The following is a 19,288-nucleotide window of genomic DNA, read 5'->3' on the forward strand; positions in this document are numbered from 1 at the left end:
AAGGAACATAAAATTCGACATCTGGCTAAAAATACTTGAATCAGTTATAGAACCCATTGCCCTTTATGGTTGAGGTCTGGGGTCCGCTCACCAACCAAGAATTCACAAAATGGGACAAACACCAAATTGAGATTCTGCAAAAATATCCTCAGTGTACAACGAAAAACACAAAATAATGCATGCAGAGCAGAATTAGGCCGATACCCGCTAATTATCAAAATCCAGAAAAGAGCCGTTAAATTCTATAACCACTTAAAAGGAAGCAATTCCCAAACCTTCCATATCACCTACAGAGAGATGAACTTGGAGAAGAGACCCCTAAGTAAGCTGGTCCTGGGGCTCTGTTCACAAACACAAACAGACCCCACAGAGCCCCAGGACAACAACAACAACACAATTAGACCCAACCAAATCATGAGAAAACAAAAAGAGAATTACTTGACACATTGGAAAGAATTAACAAAAAAACTGAGCAAACTAGAATGCTATTTGGCCCTAAACAGAGAGTACACAGTGGCAGAATACCTGACCACTGTGACTGACCCAAACTTAAGGAAAGCTTTGACTATGTACAGACTCAGTGAGCATAGCCTTGCTATTGAGAAAGGCTGCCTTAGACAGACCTGGCTTTCAAGAGAAGACCGGCTATGTGCACACTGTCCACAAAATGAGGTGGACACTGAGCTGCACTTCCTAACCTCCTGCCAAATGTATGACCATATTAGAGACACATATTTCCCTCAGATTACAGAGATCGACAAAGAATTCGAAAACAAACCCAATTTTGATAAACTCCCTTATCTTGTAACGATCCCGGCTGTCTGAGTCGGGTCCTGTCTGGTGACTAGTGTTCCGGTTCGTAATCTCCAGTTTCCCGAGGGTTCGGGAACGCTCCGGGGAGCGCTCTTGTTTTCCGCACCTGCATCCCATCAGCAATCTGCACACCTGGTCCTGATCATCACCCTTCTTAGGCTCTGGCCTAACATCCAGTTCCTGCCGGATCGTTAGCTATGAACAGTATGTTGTCAGCGTATCAGCCTCTGAGCCATTAGTGTTCGTTTTGTTGTTTTGCACCTTGTGACTTGCTGTGTACTGACCTCCGTTTTTGTTCTGTCTGCAGTTCTCACCCGGAACCTTCACCCAACCTCTGCCTGATGGTCGGCGGCTGCCGAGCCAGTACCGGACCAACCACTGCACCCTCAACAACCCATCCACGCCACCCGCTCTGTTCCCTGGATTATTCAGCCTCACTCGGAATCTATTAAATAAACTCTCACCTTTCTCTCAACGTACCTTGTCCTGGTCTGCTTCTGGGTTCTGGCATAGTAAACCGTGACAGAACGATCCGGCCAGTATGAACCCAGCGGACCTGGACTCTGTTCGCCATGCTATTACCCAGCAGGAGAAGATGTTGGGCCATCATAGCACGGTACTACAGGAGATCGCGTTGTCAGTTCGGAACCTTTCTACCGGTCTGACGGAGGTCCAGAACCAACGTAAGTGTCCGGTGGAGGATCCACTACCGGTTTCACCCATCTCGCCTGCCGCTTCTGAAGCTGTGTCCATCCGTGAGCCCAAGGTTCCGACGCCGGATAAGTATGAGGGGGAGCTGGGAAGATGCCGTTCCTTCCTTATGCAGTGTGGATTAGTGTTCGATCTACAGCCCTACTCTTATGCCACAGACAAGGCTAGGATAGCCTTTGTGATTGAGTTGCTGCGTGGTCGAGCGCTGGAGTGGGCTTCAGCCGTTTGGGAACGACAGGATCCCTGCATGGCTTCATACCAGGGGTTCACGGCTGAGATGAGGAAGCTCTTCGACCATTCCGTCCGAGGGAGGGACGCAGCTAGGCGCCTGTTTTCGCTTCGCCAAGGAACTCGCAGCGTGGCCGACTTCGTGATCGAGTTCAAGACGTTGGCTGTGGAGAGTGGGTGGAACGAGGAGTCTCTGCAAGCGGCCTTTTACCAGGGTCTGTCGGAGCAGCTCAAGGATGAGTTGATCTCCTATCCGGAGCCTAGTGACCTGGACAGCTTGGTAGCCTTGTCTATTCGGGTGGATAATCGAGTCCGAGAGCGAAGGAGGGAGAAGCAATGGGGTCCGTCCAGTCGATCAGCTTCTCAGTTCCCAGTCGGGTCGGGTGGTGGACCAGAACACGTCGATCATTCTCCACCACAATGGATTAGTGGAGAGGTCCTCTATCCCGATTCTGAACCCATGCAAGTGGGGCGGCACGGGTTAACCAAGGAGGAGCGTCAACATAGATGTAAGACCAACTGCTGCCTCTACTGTGGTAGCTCGGGACATTACATCTCCACTTGTTCCCGGCGGTCGTCAAACTGCCCGGCTCGCTAAAGTTGGGAGGACTTTTAGCGAGCCAGTTTCAACCTCTCAGTACCTCTGTCAGACCCCGTTTCCCGGCTACCCTTGTGAACAGGAATCAGAGCTTAGCGCTTAACGCTTTTATCGATTCAGGTGCCGATGGAAGCTTTCTTGATGCCGAGTTGGTGGAACAGCTGGGGCTTTCCAAGGAGCAATTGCCGGAAGCCATTGAAGCGACCACTCTGAACGGCAGTAGTCTGGCACGTATCACGATGAGGACTGAACCGGTTAAGATGCGGTTGTCGGGGAATCATTCTGAGATGATTTCATTCTTCATTCTGCCGTCTTCCCATGTTCCTCTGGTCCTTGGATACCCCTGGCTGAAGGAACACAATCCCACGTTCGATTGGGTGACGGGCAAGGTAACGAGTTGGAGCCTTGATTGTCATGCTAACTGTCTCAAGACTGCCTGCCCCCATTCGGTTCCCAGTCAGGTGATTGAGGCTAAACCCCCAGATTTGTCCCTGGTTCCCGAGACATATCACGATTTGGGGGAGGTTTTCAGTAAGCAGAAGGCTCTGTCACTTCCTCCCCACCGACCATATGATTGTGCCATCAACCTGGTCCCTGGAGCTGTCTACCCCAAGGGAAGGTTATACAGTATCTCCCGACCTGAACGTGAGGCGTTGGAGACCTACATCAAGGAGTCCCTAGCTGCTGGTCTCGTTCGTCCCTCGTCATCACCCCTGGGGGCAGGATTCTTCTTTGTGGGTAAGAAGGATGGCTCTCTTCGACCGTGTATTGATTATCGGGGTTGAATGACATCACGGTCAAGAACAAGTATCCCCTGCCCTTGATGAGTTCTGCCTTCGACTCCTTACAGGGTGCTACGGTGTTCACCAAGCTAGACCTACGCAATGCGTATCACCTGGTCCGGATCAGAGAGGGGGGACGAGTGGTTGACGGGTTTCAATACACCGATGGGTCACTTCGAGTATCAGGTGATGCCGTTTGGACTGACCAATGCTCCAGCGGTATTCCAGAGTATGGTGAACGACGTCCTGAGAGATATGATCGGTCTCTTTGTGTTTGTTTACCTGGATGACATTCTGATCTTCTCGAAGGAACCTTCCGACCACGTCCAGCATGTCCGGCAGGTTCTGCAGCGATTGTTGGAGAATCGCCTGTTCGTGAAGGCCGAGAAGTGCGAGTTTCACGCCCACACGACATCCTTTCTCGGGTACATCATCTCCAGGGGAGAGATTAGGATGGACCAGGAGAAGGTTAGAGCGGTTCTGGAATGGGCCCAGCCCGGTACGAGATTGCAGCTCCAGAGATTTTTGGGGTTTGCGAATTTCTACCGCAGATTCATCCGGGATTACAGCCGTGTGGCCGCTCCGTTAACTGCCTTGACTTCCAGTATCAGGACCTTCAAGTGGAATCCGGAGGCGGATCGAGCGTTTCTGGATTTGAAGAGGCGATTCACCAACGCACCGATTCTCTCTCAACCGGACACGGCCCGTCAGTTCGTCGTTGAAGTGGACGCGTCTGATGTGGGAGTTGGCGCCATCCTGTCGCAGCGATGCTCCACGGACAGTAAACTCCATCCCTGCGCCTACTACTCCGTCGCCTTTCGCCTGCGGAGAGGAATTACGATGTGGGTAACCGGGAGCTTCTCGCGGTGAAACTTGCCTTGGAGGAGTGGCGCCACTGGTTGGAGGGGGCGGAGCAACCGTTTATTGTCTGGACTGACCACAAGAATCTTGCTTACGTGCAATCGGCTAAACGTCTCAACTCCCGTCCAGGCCAGGTGGGCGTTGTTTTTCGGACGATTCAAGTTTGCCCCTGACGTTCCGACCTGGATCTAAGAACGGCAAGGCGGACGCCTTGTCCCGGATGTTCTCCAAGACGGAGGAGAGTGGGTCCAAGACCGAGACAATCCTCCCCCGGAACTGCGTCGTGGGAGCAGTTATGTGGAAGATTGAGGAGGAGGTGCTGGCGGCCCTTCGGACTCAGCCCGGTCCCGGTAACGGTCCACCCGGGTCGGTTGTTTGTGCCTGAGTCGGTTCGTCCTGCTGTCCTCAAATGGTCCCACGCCAGCAAGATGGCTTGTCACCCTGGCGTGGCTCGGACAATGGCGTTTCTTCGCAGACGTTTTTGGTGGCCTGCCATGGCCGAGGATACTCGGGGTTTTGTTGCTGCCTGTCCAGTGTGTGCGCAGAATAAGAGTACCAATCGGCCCAGCTCTGGACTACTTACCCCCCTTCCTATTCCCCGGCGACCTTGGTCGCATCTGGCCCTGGACTTCGTCACTGGGTTGCCCGCTTCTGAGGGGAACACGGTCGTTCTGACTATCGTGGACAGATTCAGCAAGTTCGCTCACTTTGTGCCTATTGCCAAGCTTCCCTCTGCCTCGGAGACGTCCGAGATCCTGGTTAGGGAGGTTTTCAGGGTCCACGGTCTGCCCAGTGATATCGTTTCCGACCGTGGCCCTCAGTTTACCTCTGCTGTCTGGAAGTCCTTCTGTTTGGCCATTGGAGCTACAGTCAGTCTCACATCTGGTTTTCACCCCCAATCAAATGGTCAGGCGGAGAGAGCCAACCAGAAGATGGAATCCACGCTACGCTGTCTGGCCTCTTCCAACCCCACCTCCTGGGTCTCTCAGTTGCCTTGGGTTGAGTATGCCCACAATACTCTTCCTACATCTGCCACTGGGATGTCTCCCTTCCAGTGCCTGTATGGCTACCAACCTCCCCTGTTTCCTTCTCAGGAGAAGGAGCTCTCAGTGCCTTCTGTTCAGGCCCATATTCGTCGTTGCCACCGGACCTGGCATCGGGCCAGAAAGGCACTCCTTAGAGTTTCGGACCGGTATCAGCTCCAGGCGAATCGTCGCCGGATCCCCCGCTCCCACCTATACCATCGGAGATAGGGTTTGGTTGGCCACACGGGATCTTCCGTTACGGACTGAGTCTAGGAAGTTGTTACCGAAGTTCATTGGTCCGTTTGTGGTGGAGAAGGTGATCAATCCAGTGGCAGTTCGACTCAAACTACCGAGGACGCTCAGAGTCCATCCCACCTTTCATGTCTCCTGCCTCAAGCCTGTCTTCCTCAGTCCTCTGTTGCCTCCTCCGCCTCCTCCTCCTCCTCCTCGGATGATCGGAGGTGGTCCTGCCTACACGGTGCGTCGCATCATGGATTCCAGACGGCGGGGCCGGGGTTTCCAGTATCTCGTGGATTGGGAGGGGTATGGCCCTGAAGAGAGGAGTTGGATTCCGCGGCGACAGGTCCTCGATGCGGACCTCATCAGTGACTTCTACCGCCTCCATCCTGGCGCTCCGGGAGTCCGCCCGGTGGCGTTCGTCGGAGGGGGTACTGTAACGATCCCGGCTGTCTGAGTCGGGTCCTGTCTGGTGACTAGTGTTCCGGTTCGTAATCTCCAGTTTCCCGAGGGTTCGGGAACGCTCCGGGAGCGCTCTTGTTTTCCGCACCTGCATCCCATCAGCAATCTGCACACCTGGTCCTGATCATCACCCTTCTTAGGCTCTGGCCTAACATCCAGTTCCTGCCGGATCGTTAGCTATGAACAGTATGTTGTCAGCGTATCAGCCTCTGAGCCATTAGTGTTCGTTTTGTTGTTTTGCACCTTGTGACTTGCTGTGTACTGACCTCCGTTTTTGTTCTGTCTGCAGTTCTCACCCGGAACCTTCACCCAACCTCTGCCTGATGGTCGGCGGCTGCCGAGCCAGTACCGGACCAACCACTGCACCCTCAACAACCCATCCACGCCACCCGCTCTGTTCCCTGGATTATTCAGCCTCACTCGGAATCTATTAAATAAACTCTCACCTTTCTCTCAACGTACCTTGTCCTGGTCTGCTTCTGGGTTCTGGCATAGTAAACCGTGACATATCTACTGAGTGCAAAACCAAAGTGTGCCATCACAGCAGCAAGGTTTGTGACCTGTTGCCACAAGAAAAGGGCAACCAGTGCCCTTTGTAAATACAACCCATATTTATGTTTATTTATTTTCCCATTTGTACTTTAACTATTTGCACATTGTTACAACACTGTATATATACATAATATGACATTTGAAATGTCTTTATTCTTTAGGAACTTCTGAGTGTAATGTTTACTATTAATATTTATTGTTTATTTCACTTTTGTTTATTATCTACTTCACTTGCTTTGGCAATGTTAACATACGTTTCCCATGCCAATAAAGCCCTTATATTGAATTGAATTGAATTTAATTGAGAGAGAGAGAAAGAGAGAGAGAGAGAGAGAGAGAGAGAAGGAAGGAGATAGTTGTTGCCTTCTTTGAAAATGTATGACGGAACACCTTTTTTAATGGGGTTTTAATTGCCTTTTTAATTTATAAAGACGTTCATTCCAGAGCGGTAGAAACACACAGAGCACTGCAGTCACTACATAGCCGAGGTAGCCTACGTGCTGATGCAGATGAAGCTACACACTCTGAGTCTGAGTGTGTACAAGAGTAGGAATTATCCCATTTAAGTAAGAAGAAACACCTGCTACGAGCAGATAAACAAACTCCAAATCCTGCCACATCCTGCCCCATCTGCCATCGCCCATTCACACCTGCTCCTTGGTAGTTAAGTCAGTCCCCCTCCCCTCACTCCTCTTCACCCCAGACCCTGGGTGAGTTATTTTCAGCCTATGTTGCTCTCCCCTTCTCCTGCTCTTCCCCTCCTCTCCCCCTGCCATGTGAAGTAGTGAGGCTGTGATACAGCTTAATGATGACAGTGAGAGTTGGCCCCGGGTTCTCCGCTGGCTTCCAGAGGGCGTGGTGGAAGGTGTCAACTTTATTGGATTTGTCCTTAGAGGCTGCTGATGCATATCCTCCCCTGCACTAGTCACCCTCCCCGGTCACAGCAGGGACTACACACAAAGATGGAGTCTACTCCTCCTATACTTGCTCCCTCTTTTCCTCTCCCTTTCTACCTCTCCCTCTCTCTACCTCTCCATCTCTCTACCTCTCCCTCTCTCTACCTCTCCCTCTCTCTCCCTCTCTCTATCTCTCCCTCTCTCTACCTCTCCCTCTCTCTCCCTCTCTCTCCCTCTCTCTACCTCTCCCTCTCTCTACCTCTATCTACCCCTCCCTCACTCTCTCTACCTCTCCCTCTCTCTACCTCTCCCTCTCTCTACCTCTCTCTACCTCTCTCTACCTCTCTCTACCTCTCTCTACCTCTACCTCTATCTACCCCTCCCTCTCTCTACCTCTCTCTACCTCTCTCTCTCTCTACCTCTCCCTCTCTCTACCTCTCCCTCTCTCTACCTCTCTCTACCCCTCCCTCTCTCTACCTCTCCCTCCCTCTACCTCTCCCTCTCTCTACCTCTCTCTACCTCTCTCTCTCTCTACCTCTCCCTCTCTCTACCTCTCTCTACCCCTCCCTCTCTCTACCTCTCCCTCTCTCTCCCTCTCCCTCTCCCTCTCTCTACCCCTCCCTCTCTCTACCTCTACCTCTCTCTACCTCTCCCTCTTTCTACCTCTCCCTCTCTCTACCTCTACCTCTCTCTACCTCTCCCTCTCTCTACCTCTCTCTACCTCTCCCTCTCTCTCCCTCTCTCTACCTCTTCCTCTCTCTACCTCTCTCTCGACCTCTACCTCTCTCTAACTCTCCCTCTCCCTCTCTCTACCTCTACCTCTCTCTACCTCTCCCTCTCTCTCCCTCTCTCTACCTCTCTCTACCTCTCTCTACCTCTCTCTACCTCTACCTCTCTCGACCTCTACCTCTCTCGACCTCTACCTCTCTCTAACTCTCCCTCTCCCTCTCTCTACCTCTACCTCTCTCTACCTCTACCTCTACCTCTCTCTACCTCTACCTCTACCTCTCTCTTCCTCTCCCTCTCTCTACCTCGCCCTCTCTCTACCTCTACCTCTCTCTCCCTCTCCCTCTCTCTACTTCTCGCTACCTCTCCCTCTCTCTACCTCTCCCTCTCTCTACCTCTCTCTCCCTCTCTCTCCCTCTCTCTACCTCTCCCTCTCTCTCTACCTCTCCCTCTCTCTACCTCTCTCTTGTGTGTGCATCCCCTTTGCTGTCTAAGACGTGTAACTAAAACGATTAGGCATCTGTGTTCGTAGGAGGATGCTCTCTCGTCAGCAGCATGGCATGTGGAGGGTTGGATCGACCTGTACCCATGTTTATTAACTGACGGTGGAAATCCCATTGACTCTCACTGAGGCCATGCCACCAGGTCTACATGTGGCTAGCTTGAGGATGAGGAAGGGAGTCAGATACTCAAAATAAGAGCTATTGTAGAATCTTCTGAATATTTCACCACAGAATACATTTATATCTGGAAGTGAAATACTGAAAATATGCATCTAGCATTGCTGCAGATGGTGCCAGTCATATCCTGCATAAATGAAGGACTTATAAGGGCCAAAAGGCTTTGCATTTATGCCTATATTTTATCTAAATACGTATGCATATCTAAAATGAGAGAATTATATATGTTTAAGGAAGGTTGGAAGGAATTATGTATTTCTAAAGTATTTGACTAGGGCTTGAGACTAGTCTACACACTAATTTACGGTTCAAGGTCAAAAGGTCATGGTGCATCCCAGATTCTGATACCTGCTGAGAAAGACCTAGGGTCATGATCGACTCAATGACAGAAACAGCCATGAATATCCAGACATCTCTAAGAACTGTTCATGCTGAGCTCATTTCTGCTTCCTCTTTCTCTCTCCCTCGCTTCCAGGCTCATCTCTCTCTCTTTTTCTTGTTCTCTACTCTCTCTCTCCCATGCTCCTCTCTTCTTCTCTCTATCTTCTCCATAGCTCATTTTTGTACTTTTGGCAAAGTGCAGCAGGTAGTGCAGGCAGCACAAAACTTTCTCCTATCCACAAAACTTTGAAAAATGGCAGCAGTCACGCCTCTTAGACACAGTGTATGGAAGCCCTAACAAAAGAGCACATTTAGATATTCTCAGAAGGGGGAAGAAACTTTGGGCTGCACTATCTGATAGAAACACATCCCATGGAGTGAGTGAATAATGTACTGCCAGCGCCTCCACATTGACAAATGCTGCTTGGGAACACTGTGCATTAGAGCGATATTAAAGTCAGAGAAAAGCAGAGTTGATGCGGGGAAGAGAAGGAGAGAAGACTGAGGAGTGCATAGGGAGGGTGAATATAGTCTTATTTTCCCATTGTTTCTCCCATAATCATGCTTACCTCTAAAACCTAATGAAATGAGAGGCAACACAAGCTGACTGTAGTTTTGTTATTTCCCACAACACATAAAACCATTAGCAGGCTTTTTCCTCTCTCTGGATCTGCACGCACGCACACACACTCTATCTGTGACAAACAGGACAGGAGCCAGGAGACTCAGCTTATTCCCCAGGCTACGACTTATCTCTCTCTTTCTCACTATCTATCTCTCCCTCTCGCTCTCTCTGCCTCTGTCTATCTCCCTCTCTTTCAATGTGTCTGCCTCTCTCTGTGTCATTTAAACATCTCTCTCTTTTACATTTTAGTCATTTAGCAGACACTCTTATCCAGAGCGACTTACAGTTAGTGAGTGCATACATTATTTTTCATACTGGCCCCCTGTGGGAATCAAACCCACAACCCTGGCGTTGCAAACACCATGCTCTACCAACTGAGCTACATCCCTGCCGGCCATTCCCTCCCCGCTGGCCATTCCCTCCCCTACCCTGGACGACGCTGGGCCAATTGTGCGCCGCCCCATGGGTCTCCCGGTCGCGGCCGGCTATGACAGAGCCTGGATTCGAATCAGGATCTCTAATGGCACAGCTAGCACTGCGATGCAGTGCCTTAGACCACTGAGCCACTTTTCCCTCCATAAATCTTCCCTCAACTGTTACTGCTGTTCTCTTGTCTCCCTGTACTGTATATTATTGCCCTGAGGCTCCCTCTACCACTCTCTCAACCTCCATTAGACTCCCTCTCTTCTCCTTCTCTTTACCTTTCACTCTTTTCACCCCTCCATCACTCCCATACGGTTCTCTCCTTTGTTGATGAAACTGACGCCCTTTCTCGGTAGCGCTCCCCCTCCCTCTTTCCCTCCCTCCATCTCTCCCTCTCTTCCCTGCTGTAAGTGATCACACTGTTTATATGGCCTGTTTCTTTTATCCAATTTCACACTTCCAGGCTTGTTTACCAGCTATGGGAGCCACATAAAGCTGCAGTGCCCTTTTCGCTCCAGTCCCCCGCCTCCCTCCTCCTCCTCCCTCCATTCTTTTCTCCACCATTCTGCCATCAACCCTGCCCCACCCCCTCTCCATCAACCCTGCCATAACTATAAAGCTGAGCTCACTTCCCTGTTTTCCAATGAATGTGATTAGCCTGCTATTTTCTCTGGCCAGGCTTGATTTAGATTCAACAATATGTCACTTTACTGGCGTCACAGATCTGTTATGTGTCTGTCTGTCACTCTGCTAAAGAGAAACAACTCAACACAACACAATTCTCAACACAACACAATGCTGTATCAAGGACCAATGTAGGAGTGGATAGGAGAAAGACTCCACCTTCTCTCCACAATGTATTGCTTACCAAAAGACAGAGGAAATAACTGAGCTGGCACTGTCAAGGTCAACAGTTAGTGCTCCAATGGTTGTAAAACAGATTTATGCTATTCTTATCAACCATGCCATCATTTCCAGAATGCAGTATACAGTAAATATATACAGTAAATATATACAGTAAATATGAGAAATATGTTTTGCAGCTGAGAAGCCATCTGAAGTGAAGACCAAGGACGCCAGTGAGTGTATCTTCTGAAGAGGAAACCAATTACTACTGAGGTGAACAATTACTACTGAGGTGACACTGAGTGAAATCTGTCTGTGACATGGTGTCATAGTTTTTCTGTGACACGTGCACACGTAACCATGACACACTACACAACGTGAGTTATATGGTGCTGCTGCATCATGCAGCTTGGGGCGTGGTGACCTCAGCGTGAGTGTTGGCTCATCTGTTACATACTGTAGCTAGTTCACTGAGAGTGATGAGAGGAATATCACAACCCACAACTCACTGTATTAACATAAAATACTCGCCAGGCTGCACTATGTGTAGAACAGGCATGGCAGACTCAAAGGGTGTCTACAATATATTACATACATCACTACTGTAGTACTAACAGTACTAGTATTTTCAGTTTGATTCTACATGGGATGTACATGTATCTGGGGGATGGTAATACTGTATGGAAGTTGTGTTTGTGACAGGACTACAGTATATACACTGCTCAAAAAAATTAAGGGAACACTTAAACAACACAATGTAACTCCAAGTCAATCACACTTCTGTGAAATCAAACTGTCCATTTAGGAAGCAACACTGATTGACAATAAATTTCACATGCTGTTGTGCAAATGTAATAGACAACAGGTGGAAATTATAGGCAATTAGCAAGAAACCCCCAATAAAGAAGTGGTTCTGCAGGTGGTGACCACAGACCACTTCTCAGTTCCTATGCTTCCTGGCTGATGTTTTGGTCACTTTTGAATGCTGGCGGTGCTTTCACTCTAGTGGTAGCATGAGACGGAGTCTACAACCCACACAAGTGGCTCAGGTAGTGCAGCTCATCCAGAATGGCACATCAATGCGAGCTGTGGCAAGAAGGTTTGCTGTGTCTGTCAGCGTGGTGTCCAGAGCATGGAGGCGCTACCAGGAGACAGGCCAGTACATCAGGAGATGTGGAGGAGGCCGTAGGAGGGCAACAACCCAGCAGCAGGACCGCTACCTCCGCCTTTGTGCAAGGAGGAGCAGGAGGAGCACTGCCAGAGCCCTGCAAAATGACCTCCAGCAGGCCACAAATGCGCATGTGTCTGCTCAAACGGTCAGAAACAGACTCCATGAGGGTGGTATGAGAGCCCGACGTCCACAGGTGGGGGTTGTGCTTACAGCCCAACACCGTGCAGGACGTTTGGCATTTGCCAGAGAACACCAAGATTGGCAAATTCGCCACTGGCGCCCTGTGCTCTTCACAGATGAAAGCAGGTTCACACTGAGCACATGTGACAGACGTGACAGAGTCTGGAGACGCCGTGGAGAACGTTCTGCTGCCTGCAACATCCTCCAGCATGACCGGTTTGGCGGTGGGTCAGTCATGGTGTGGGGTGGCATTTCTTTGGGGGGCCGCACAGCCCTCCATGTGCTCGCCAGAGGTAGCCTGACTGCCATTAGGTACCGAGATGAGATCCTCAGACCCCTTGTGAGACCATATGCTGGTGCGGTTGGCCCTGGGTTCCTCCTAATGCAAGACAATTCTAGACCTCATGTGGCTGGAGTGTGTCAGCAGTTCCTGCAAGAGGAAGGCATTGATGCTATGGACTGGCCCGCCCATTCCCCAGACCTGAATCCAATTGAGCACATCTGGGACATCATGTCTCGCTCCATCCACCAATGCCACGTTGCACCACAGACTGTCCAGGAGTTGGCGGATGCTTTAGTCCAGGTCTGGGAGGAGATCCCTCAGGAGACCGCCACCTCATCAGGAGCATGCCCAGGCGTTGTAGGGAGGTCATACAGGCACGTGGAGGCCACACACACTACTGAGCCTCATTTTGACTTGTTTTAAGGACATTACATCAAAGTTGGATCAGCCTGTAGTGTGGTTTCCACTTTAATTTTGAGGGTGACTCCAAATCCAGACCTCCATGGGTTGATAAATTTGATTTCCCCATTGATAATTTTTGTGTGATTTTGTTGTCAGCACATTCAACTATGTAAAGAAAAAAGTATTTAATAAGATTATTTCATTCATTCAGATCTAGGATGTGTTGTTTAAGTGTTCCCTTTATTTTTTTGAGCAGTGTATACAGAATAGATGAGGAGTAGTGGTTGTTACTTACAGACTCGTGGTCTTTAAGGGCAGCCAGAACGAAACAGAGGTACTGCTGCTGTCCCGGTAGAGGCTTGTTGTAGAAGCCGTTGTACTTCTTTTCGTCTCCTAGAGTGAAGGTGTCTGGCAGAGCAGTCATCTTGGCAGCGATGTAGGGTCTGAGGAACTCTTGGGTCTGTCTCCTCCTCCTCAGGCTCTGGTCAGAACTAGCCTCCAGGAGCTGACATGACGTCACAGAGAGATTACTTTGTGCAGCCCAAATGGTACCCTATTTCCTAAATAGTGCACTACATTTGACCAGGGCCCACCCAGTATACTATGTAGGGAATAGGGTGCTAATTGGGACAGCCTTAGACTCAAAGATACACAATCTCCTACTTTTGTGCCCTTTAGCAAGGCACTTAACCCCAAACTGGACAAATTGATAATAAAGTTGTGTTCTATTGTATAGACAGTAAATAGTCAGTTATATAGAACACACACACATACTGTACACATCAAATAAATGTACGCTCATAAACTGTGTCCATAGGCTACAATGAATTGTGCTTCTAGGCTCACAGGTGGGTTAAAATCTCATACTGCAAATGAAGCATAGAGTAGTTAAAGTTTTATAACACCTTGGTCCTGCAGTCAGACAGACTGTAAAATAACTGTTCCTCTCTAACAACTCTCACCTCTCTCTGACCTGCAGCTGTGGTGAGAGATCACAGCTTAATTAGATAGCCTCTGGTGTGTGTGTCTTCCTGTGTGTGTGTGTTCCTGTGTGTGCTCATGCACGTTTGTTCCTGTGTGTGTGAGTGTGTTCCCATCTGTATGTGTTCCCATCTGTGTGTGTTCCCATCTGTGTGTGTGAGGTATAATTAATTTACTACCTCCGATGGAGAAATGGGGTAGATGTGTGTCTCTGTAGATTGTTTGACTCATCTCTTCTCCACCTGCCTCTTCAGTAGGCATCTTACTACGTCTATCTGTCTCTATCTAGCTCTGTCTGTTTGTCTGTTTCTGTCTCAACTCTACCAGGGGCTACTGCACTGCAAGCACTTCATGGTCAAGCTAGCACAATAAACAGACAAACAGAATTACCATCGTCCCTTTGAAAACGATGGGATACGATGCTTGAGACGTTCTACAATTCTACAGTTCCTGGAAAGTCCATATCAAATTGTGATGTAAACTGGCCATGTGACCTTATCCCTGGCCATTAACTGTATCCCTCCTCACCACTCTGTATTACAACGGGAAGAGGATGTACTCAGAGAGAATGTCTGAGGCATTCTACAGTTCTGCTGATTCCTAGAAAGTCAACATGACATTTTTATGTATACCACCCCTACAACCTTGTTCCCCGCTGTTCAATAAAACTTCAACCAACCCACTTCCTACAGAAAACACAATTTCTCTAGCCTATAAAACTGCAGCAATGGCAATGACTTAGATGACAATAAAAAGAAAAACGCTTTGACAATGAGAAAGCAGATCTTGCTGTCTCAAAGATGCTTTGTTTGGATCCAGGTATATTTACTTAACACGCTCTTATATTTTTGGATATTCAAGACGCTGCCTTCTTTTTTCTGCAGACGACAGTAGATTGAGAGAAAGCTAACTCATGAGAAAGCATAAGAAGGTATTGAAGCCCAAAAGGTCTACATTAATAACACAAAACAAAAAATACTATAGCAGATTTTCATGAGTGTTTTAAGTGTCTCAAGAACTCAAGAGAGGCAGAACTTGAAATAAAACATCTAAAGTGTATTGTTTAAACGGAAATCACCATCTTGCACAGAGAAACCAGACTGTTAAGTGCAAAAAGGACGATTTACATAGTGAAAGCTGAGAATACTGTAATCAGGGGGGCAGAGATACAAGACGCTACATATTTAATGGTCTTGGTGCTATGGAAGACAGTGCTTTTATTTGATCTGTGTCCAGAGAAAGTGCTGTTGACACACACACACACACAAACACACACAAACGCACGCACCTCATCCAGGTCCATATCTTCAGGGTTCTCCCACCTACGTAGTGTGGCTGGTGTGACAGGAACCACCACTATGTAGTACCATCTGTAGAGGGAGAGACAGGCAGGGTAAGCAAGATCAGGGTGTGTGTGAATAAGTGAGTGAGTGAGTGTGTGTGTGTGTGTGGGAGTGAGTGTGGTTGCGTGTGTGTGTAACACAGTTTCTCTTTGGGTAAGCCTGAGCATGTCTCAGATATCTGTTTCATCACATGCATGCTCCGCTAAGGCCACAATCCATTCTCCACAGCCAGAAGTACTCAAACATAGAAATATCTCGCTATACAGTGGGGAAAAAAAGTATTCAGTCAGCCACCAATTGTGAAAGTTCTCCCACTTAAAAAGATGAGAGAGGCCTGTAATTTTCATCATAGGTACACGTCAACTATGACAGACAAAATGAGAAAAGAAAATCCTGAAAATCACATTGTAGGATTTTTTATGAATTTATTTGCAAATTATGGTGGAAAATAAGTATTTGGTCAATAACAAAAGTTTCTCAATACTTTGTTATATACCCTTTGTTGGCAATGACACAGGTCAAACGTTTTCTGTAAGTCTTCACAAGGTTTTCACACACTGTTGCTGGTATTTTGGCCCATTCCTCCATGCAGATCTCCTCTAGAGCTGTGATGTTTTGGGGCTGTCGCTGGGCAACACAGACTTTCAACTCCCTCCAAAGATTTTCTATGGGGTTGAGATCTGGAGACTGGCTAGGCCACTCCAGGACCTTGAAATGCTTCTTACGAAGCCACTCCTTCGTTGCCCGGGCGGTGTGTTTGGGATCATTGTCATGCTGAAAGACCCAGCCACGTTTCATCTTCAATGCCCTTGCTGATGGAAGGAGGTTTTCACTCAAAATCTCACGATACATGGCCCCATTCATTCTTTCCTTTACACGGATCAGTTGTCCTGGTCCCTTTGCAGAAAAACAGCCCCATGTTTCCACCCCCATGCTTCACAGTAGGTATGGTGTTCTTTGGATGCAACTCAGCATTCTTTTTGAGTTTTTACCAAAAAGTTATATTTTGGTTTCATCTGACCATATGACATTCTCCCAATCCTCTTCTGGATCATCCAAATGCACTCTAGCAAACTTCAGACGGGCCTGGACATGTACTGGCTTAAGCAGGGGGACACGTCTGGCACTGCAGGATTTGAGTCCCTGGCGGCGTAGTGTGTTACTGATGGTAGGCTTTGTTACTTTGGTTCCAGCTCTCTGCAGGTCATTCACTAGGTCCCCCTGTGTGGTTCTGGGATTTTTGCTCACCGTTCTTGTGATCATTTTGACCCCACGGGGTGAGATCTTGCGTGGAGCCCCAGATCGAGGGAGATTATCAGTGGTCTTGTATGTCTTCCATTCCCTAATAATTGCTCCCACAGTTGATTTCTTCAAATCAAGCTGCTTACCTATTGCAGATTCAGTCTTCCCAGCCTGGTGCAGGTCTACAATTTTGTTTCTGGTGTCCTTTGACAGCTCTTTGGTCTTGGCCATAGTGGAGTTTGGAGTGTGACTGTTTGAGGTTGTGGACAGGTGTCTTTTATACTGATAACAAGTTCAAACAGGTGCCATTAATACAGGTAATGAGTGGAGGACAGAGGAGCCTCTTAAAGAAGAAGTTACAGGTCTGTGAGAGCCAGAAATCTTGCTTGTTTGTAGGTGACCAAATACTTATTTTCCACCATAAATCCTACAATGTGATTTTCTGGATTTTTTTCTCTCAATTTGTCTGTCATAGTTGACATGTACCTATGATGAAAATTACAGGCCTCTCTCATATTTTTAAGTGGGAGAACTTGCACAATTGGTGGCTGACTAAATACTTTTTTCCCCACTGTATATATACTCTCTCATCCCCAATAATTAATGGCCGGAAAATGTAAATACTGATTGTATTGTTAAATGAGTTTTCTGTTTTTACCACTCCTGCTGGCGCTGCTTATTAAGGCTTAGTAGTTCCTGTTTCCTTAGAGAAACAAACACATGAAGAAATGTCTTTCTGCTGTATTGGGAGAGTAGCACAAAGCTACTGTAAAGATGGGTATTCTTACTAGCACTGATTTTTCAGATAAAGGCTATTTTTGAAGGTTTTCACTAGCAATTATTGCAGCCTAATCTGGGACAAGGCCAGACTACATCCCTAATAGGGTTTTCCCTCTACTGCTCTACCACTGAGAAGAAATGTGAAAATAACAAGGCGTTATGAACTGTGTAGAAGACAAGGATGGATATAAAGGCAAAGGAGTTGTTCTCCATGTAGACGGCCCCGGCGGACACAGCTTCTCTGTGTGTGTGTGTGTCTGAGGCTATTGATTTAGCATTAACATTAAAGGCCATGTTGTTTTCTGTGTGTCTGGTGAGGAAAGCCTCCTCCTAAAGTCCAGCCAGCTCAGCCTCTCAAAACTCTGCTGTGCGTCATCCACTCTCTGTCTAAATCCTCTCTCAGCTCCTTACAAAGTGCTGGGTATTACTTTTAACAGTATGGCTCTGTGAGATATGGCCTGCAGCCAGAGAGATGAATGGATGACGTAGCACAACTTCCACCTAGACAACATACAATAGCAACACTTCACAAAGCCTTCTCTATCCCCTGCTGTTCTTAAGGAGATAGTTGGGATAGTGGTGGTGGAGGATTCATGTTGTTGTATGCAACGATAGTGAGTACAGGATGAGGTGTATAATACTAGCAGTAGCACTAATAAATAATACTAATAGCTATAGGGTTTGAGAAAGCCCCGTTGTATTCAGTGGACTGAAGACTAAGGAACAATCGCCCCAGGTCCTCGTTTAGAGGAATGGTGACATAGCAGCTGACAGTGATTTAGCACAAACAATTATAACCATTCCTCAACACACACACACCAGCATTGACCAGGAAGGAAGGTGGTGATAGCCCTAGTTGTAGCAGTGACACTAATGGTAATGGTGATAGACACAACAGACCTGACAGGGGCGGTGGTGGGGACTTTGGGCAGGGTGATGGTGAGCCTGCCCCCCTCCTCTAGGTCGGGTTGGTATTGGATGGGTTTGGTCTTGAGCAGGTCTGGGGCGGTCCTGATGGAGACCTGCTGCTGTAGACCTCCAGCACTGTTCCCTCTAGACATCAACACAAAGCTGTAGTCTGTGTCTGGCTGGAGACGACTTATCAGCTTTCTCTTCAGGTTCCCCTGCACCTCCACACTCTGCTGGTTATACAGGATCTAGATAGAGATAGAGACACAGAGAGGAGTGTTACACACACACACACACACACACACACACACACACACACACACACACACACACACACACACACACACACACACACACACACACACACACACACACACACACACACACACATACACATACACCAGTGGCGGCTGGTGGGAGGAGCTATAAGAGGACGGGCTCATTGTAATGGCTGGAATGGAATAAATGGAACAGTATCAAACGCATCAAACATATGGAAACCACATGTTTGACTCCATCCAAATATTCCATTTCAGCCATTACAATGAGTGCATCCACCTATAGCTCCTCCCACCAGCCTCCACTGCCTCTCTCTCTCTCTCTCCTGGTTGTATACATTCTGACCAACAGGGGGTGCTCTGGTCAATGACTTTCACACAGACCACCTCTTGGTCATTACAAAGGTCAGGCATACAATGAAGTCTCTATCATATTCATTGGCAATAGTGAAATGCTATACAATTCTACTTTCTTGTGATTGTATCCCCCCCCTTTTCCTTTCTACCTCAGGAGAGGTATGGGCCATGTGTGATGAGGTATGTCAAAGCCTGATTGATGATTTCCAGCATCTCCATATCCTACAGTACCTTATGTCCATACCCTACAGTAACTTATGTCCATACCCTACAGTACCTTATGTCCATACCCTACAGTACCTTATGTCCATATCCTACAGTACCTTATGTCCATATCCTACAGTACCTTATGTCCATACCCTACAGTACCTTATGTCCATACCCTACAGTACCTTATGTCCATATCCTACAGTACCTTATGTCCATATCCTACAGTACCTTATGTCCATATCCTACAGTACCTTATGTCCATACCCTACAGTACCTTATGTCCATACCCTACAGTACCTTATGTCC

At 48.1% G+C, this 19,288-nt stretch overlaps 1 protein-coding gene across 16 annotated transcripts in view; it reads right to left on the reverse strand.

The window, feature by feature from the left end:
- ptprfa (protein tyrosine phosphatase receptor type Fa) overlaps positions 1-19,288 on the reverse strand; it is a 331,026-nt gene that overhangs the window by 43,751 nt on the left and 267,987 nt on the right. For all 16 annotated transcript variants that reach the window (XM_045205467.1, XM_045205479.1, XM_045205478.1 and 13 more), the window contains 3 exons: positions 18,129-18,385; positions 15,152-15,233; positions 13,178-13,387 (listed from right to left, as the gene is read on the reverse strand). In XM_045205467.1, the coding sequence (XP_045061402.1) occupies positions 13,178-13,387; positions 15,152-15,233; positions 18,129-18,385 (549 nt within the window). The remainder of the gene's footprint in view (positions 1-13,177; positions 13,388-15,151; positions 15,234-18,128; positions 18,386-19,288) is intronic.

This window comes from Coregonus clupeaformis, chromosome 20, assembly GCF_020615455.1.
Source record: "Coregonus clupeaformis isolate EN_2021a chromosome 20, ASM2061545v1, whole genome shotgun sequence".
NCBI lineage: Eukaryota > Metazoa > Chordata > Actinopteri > Salmoniformes > Salmonidae > Coregonus > Coregonus clupeaformis.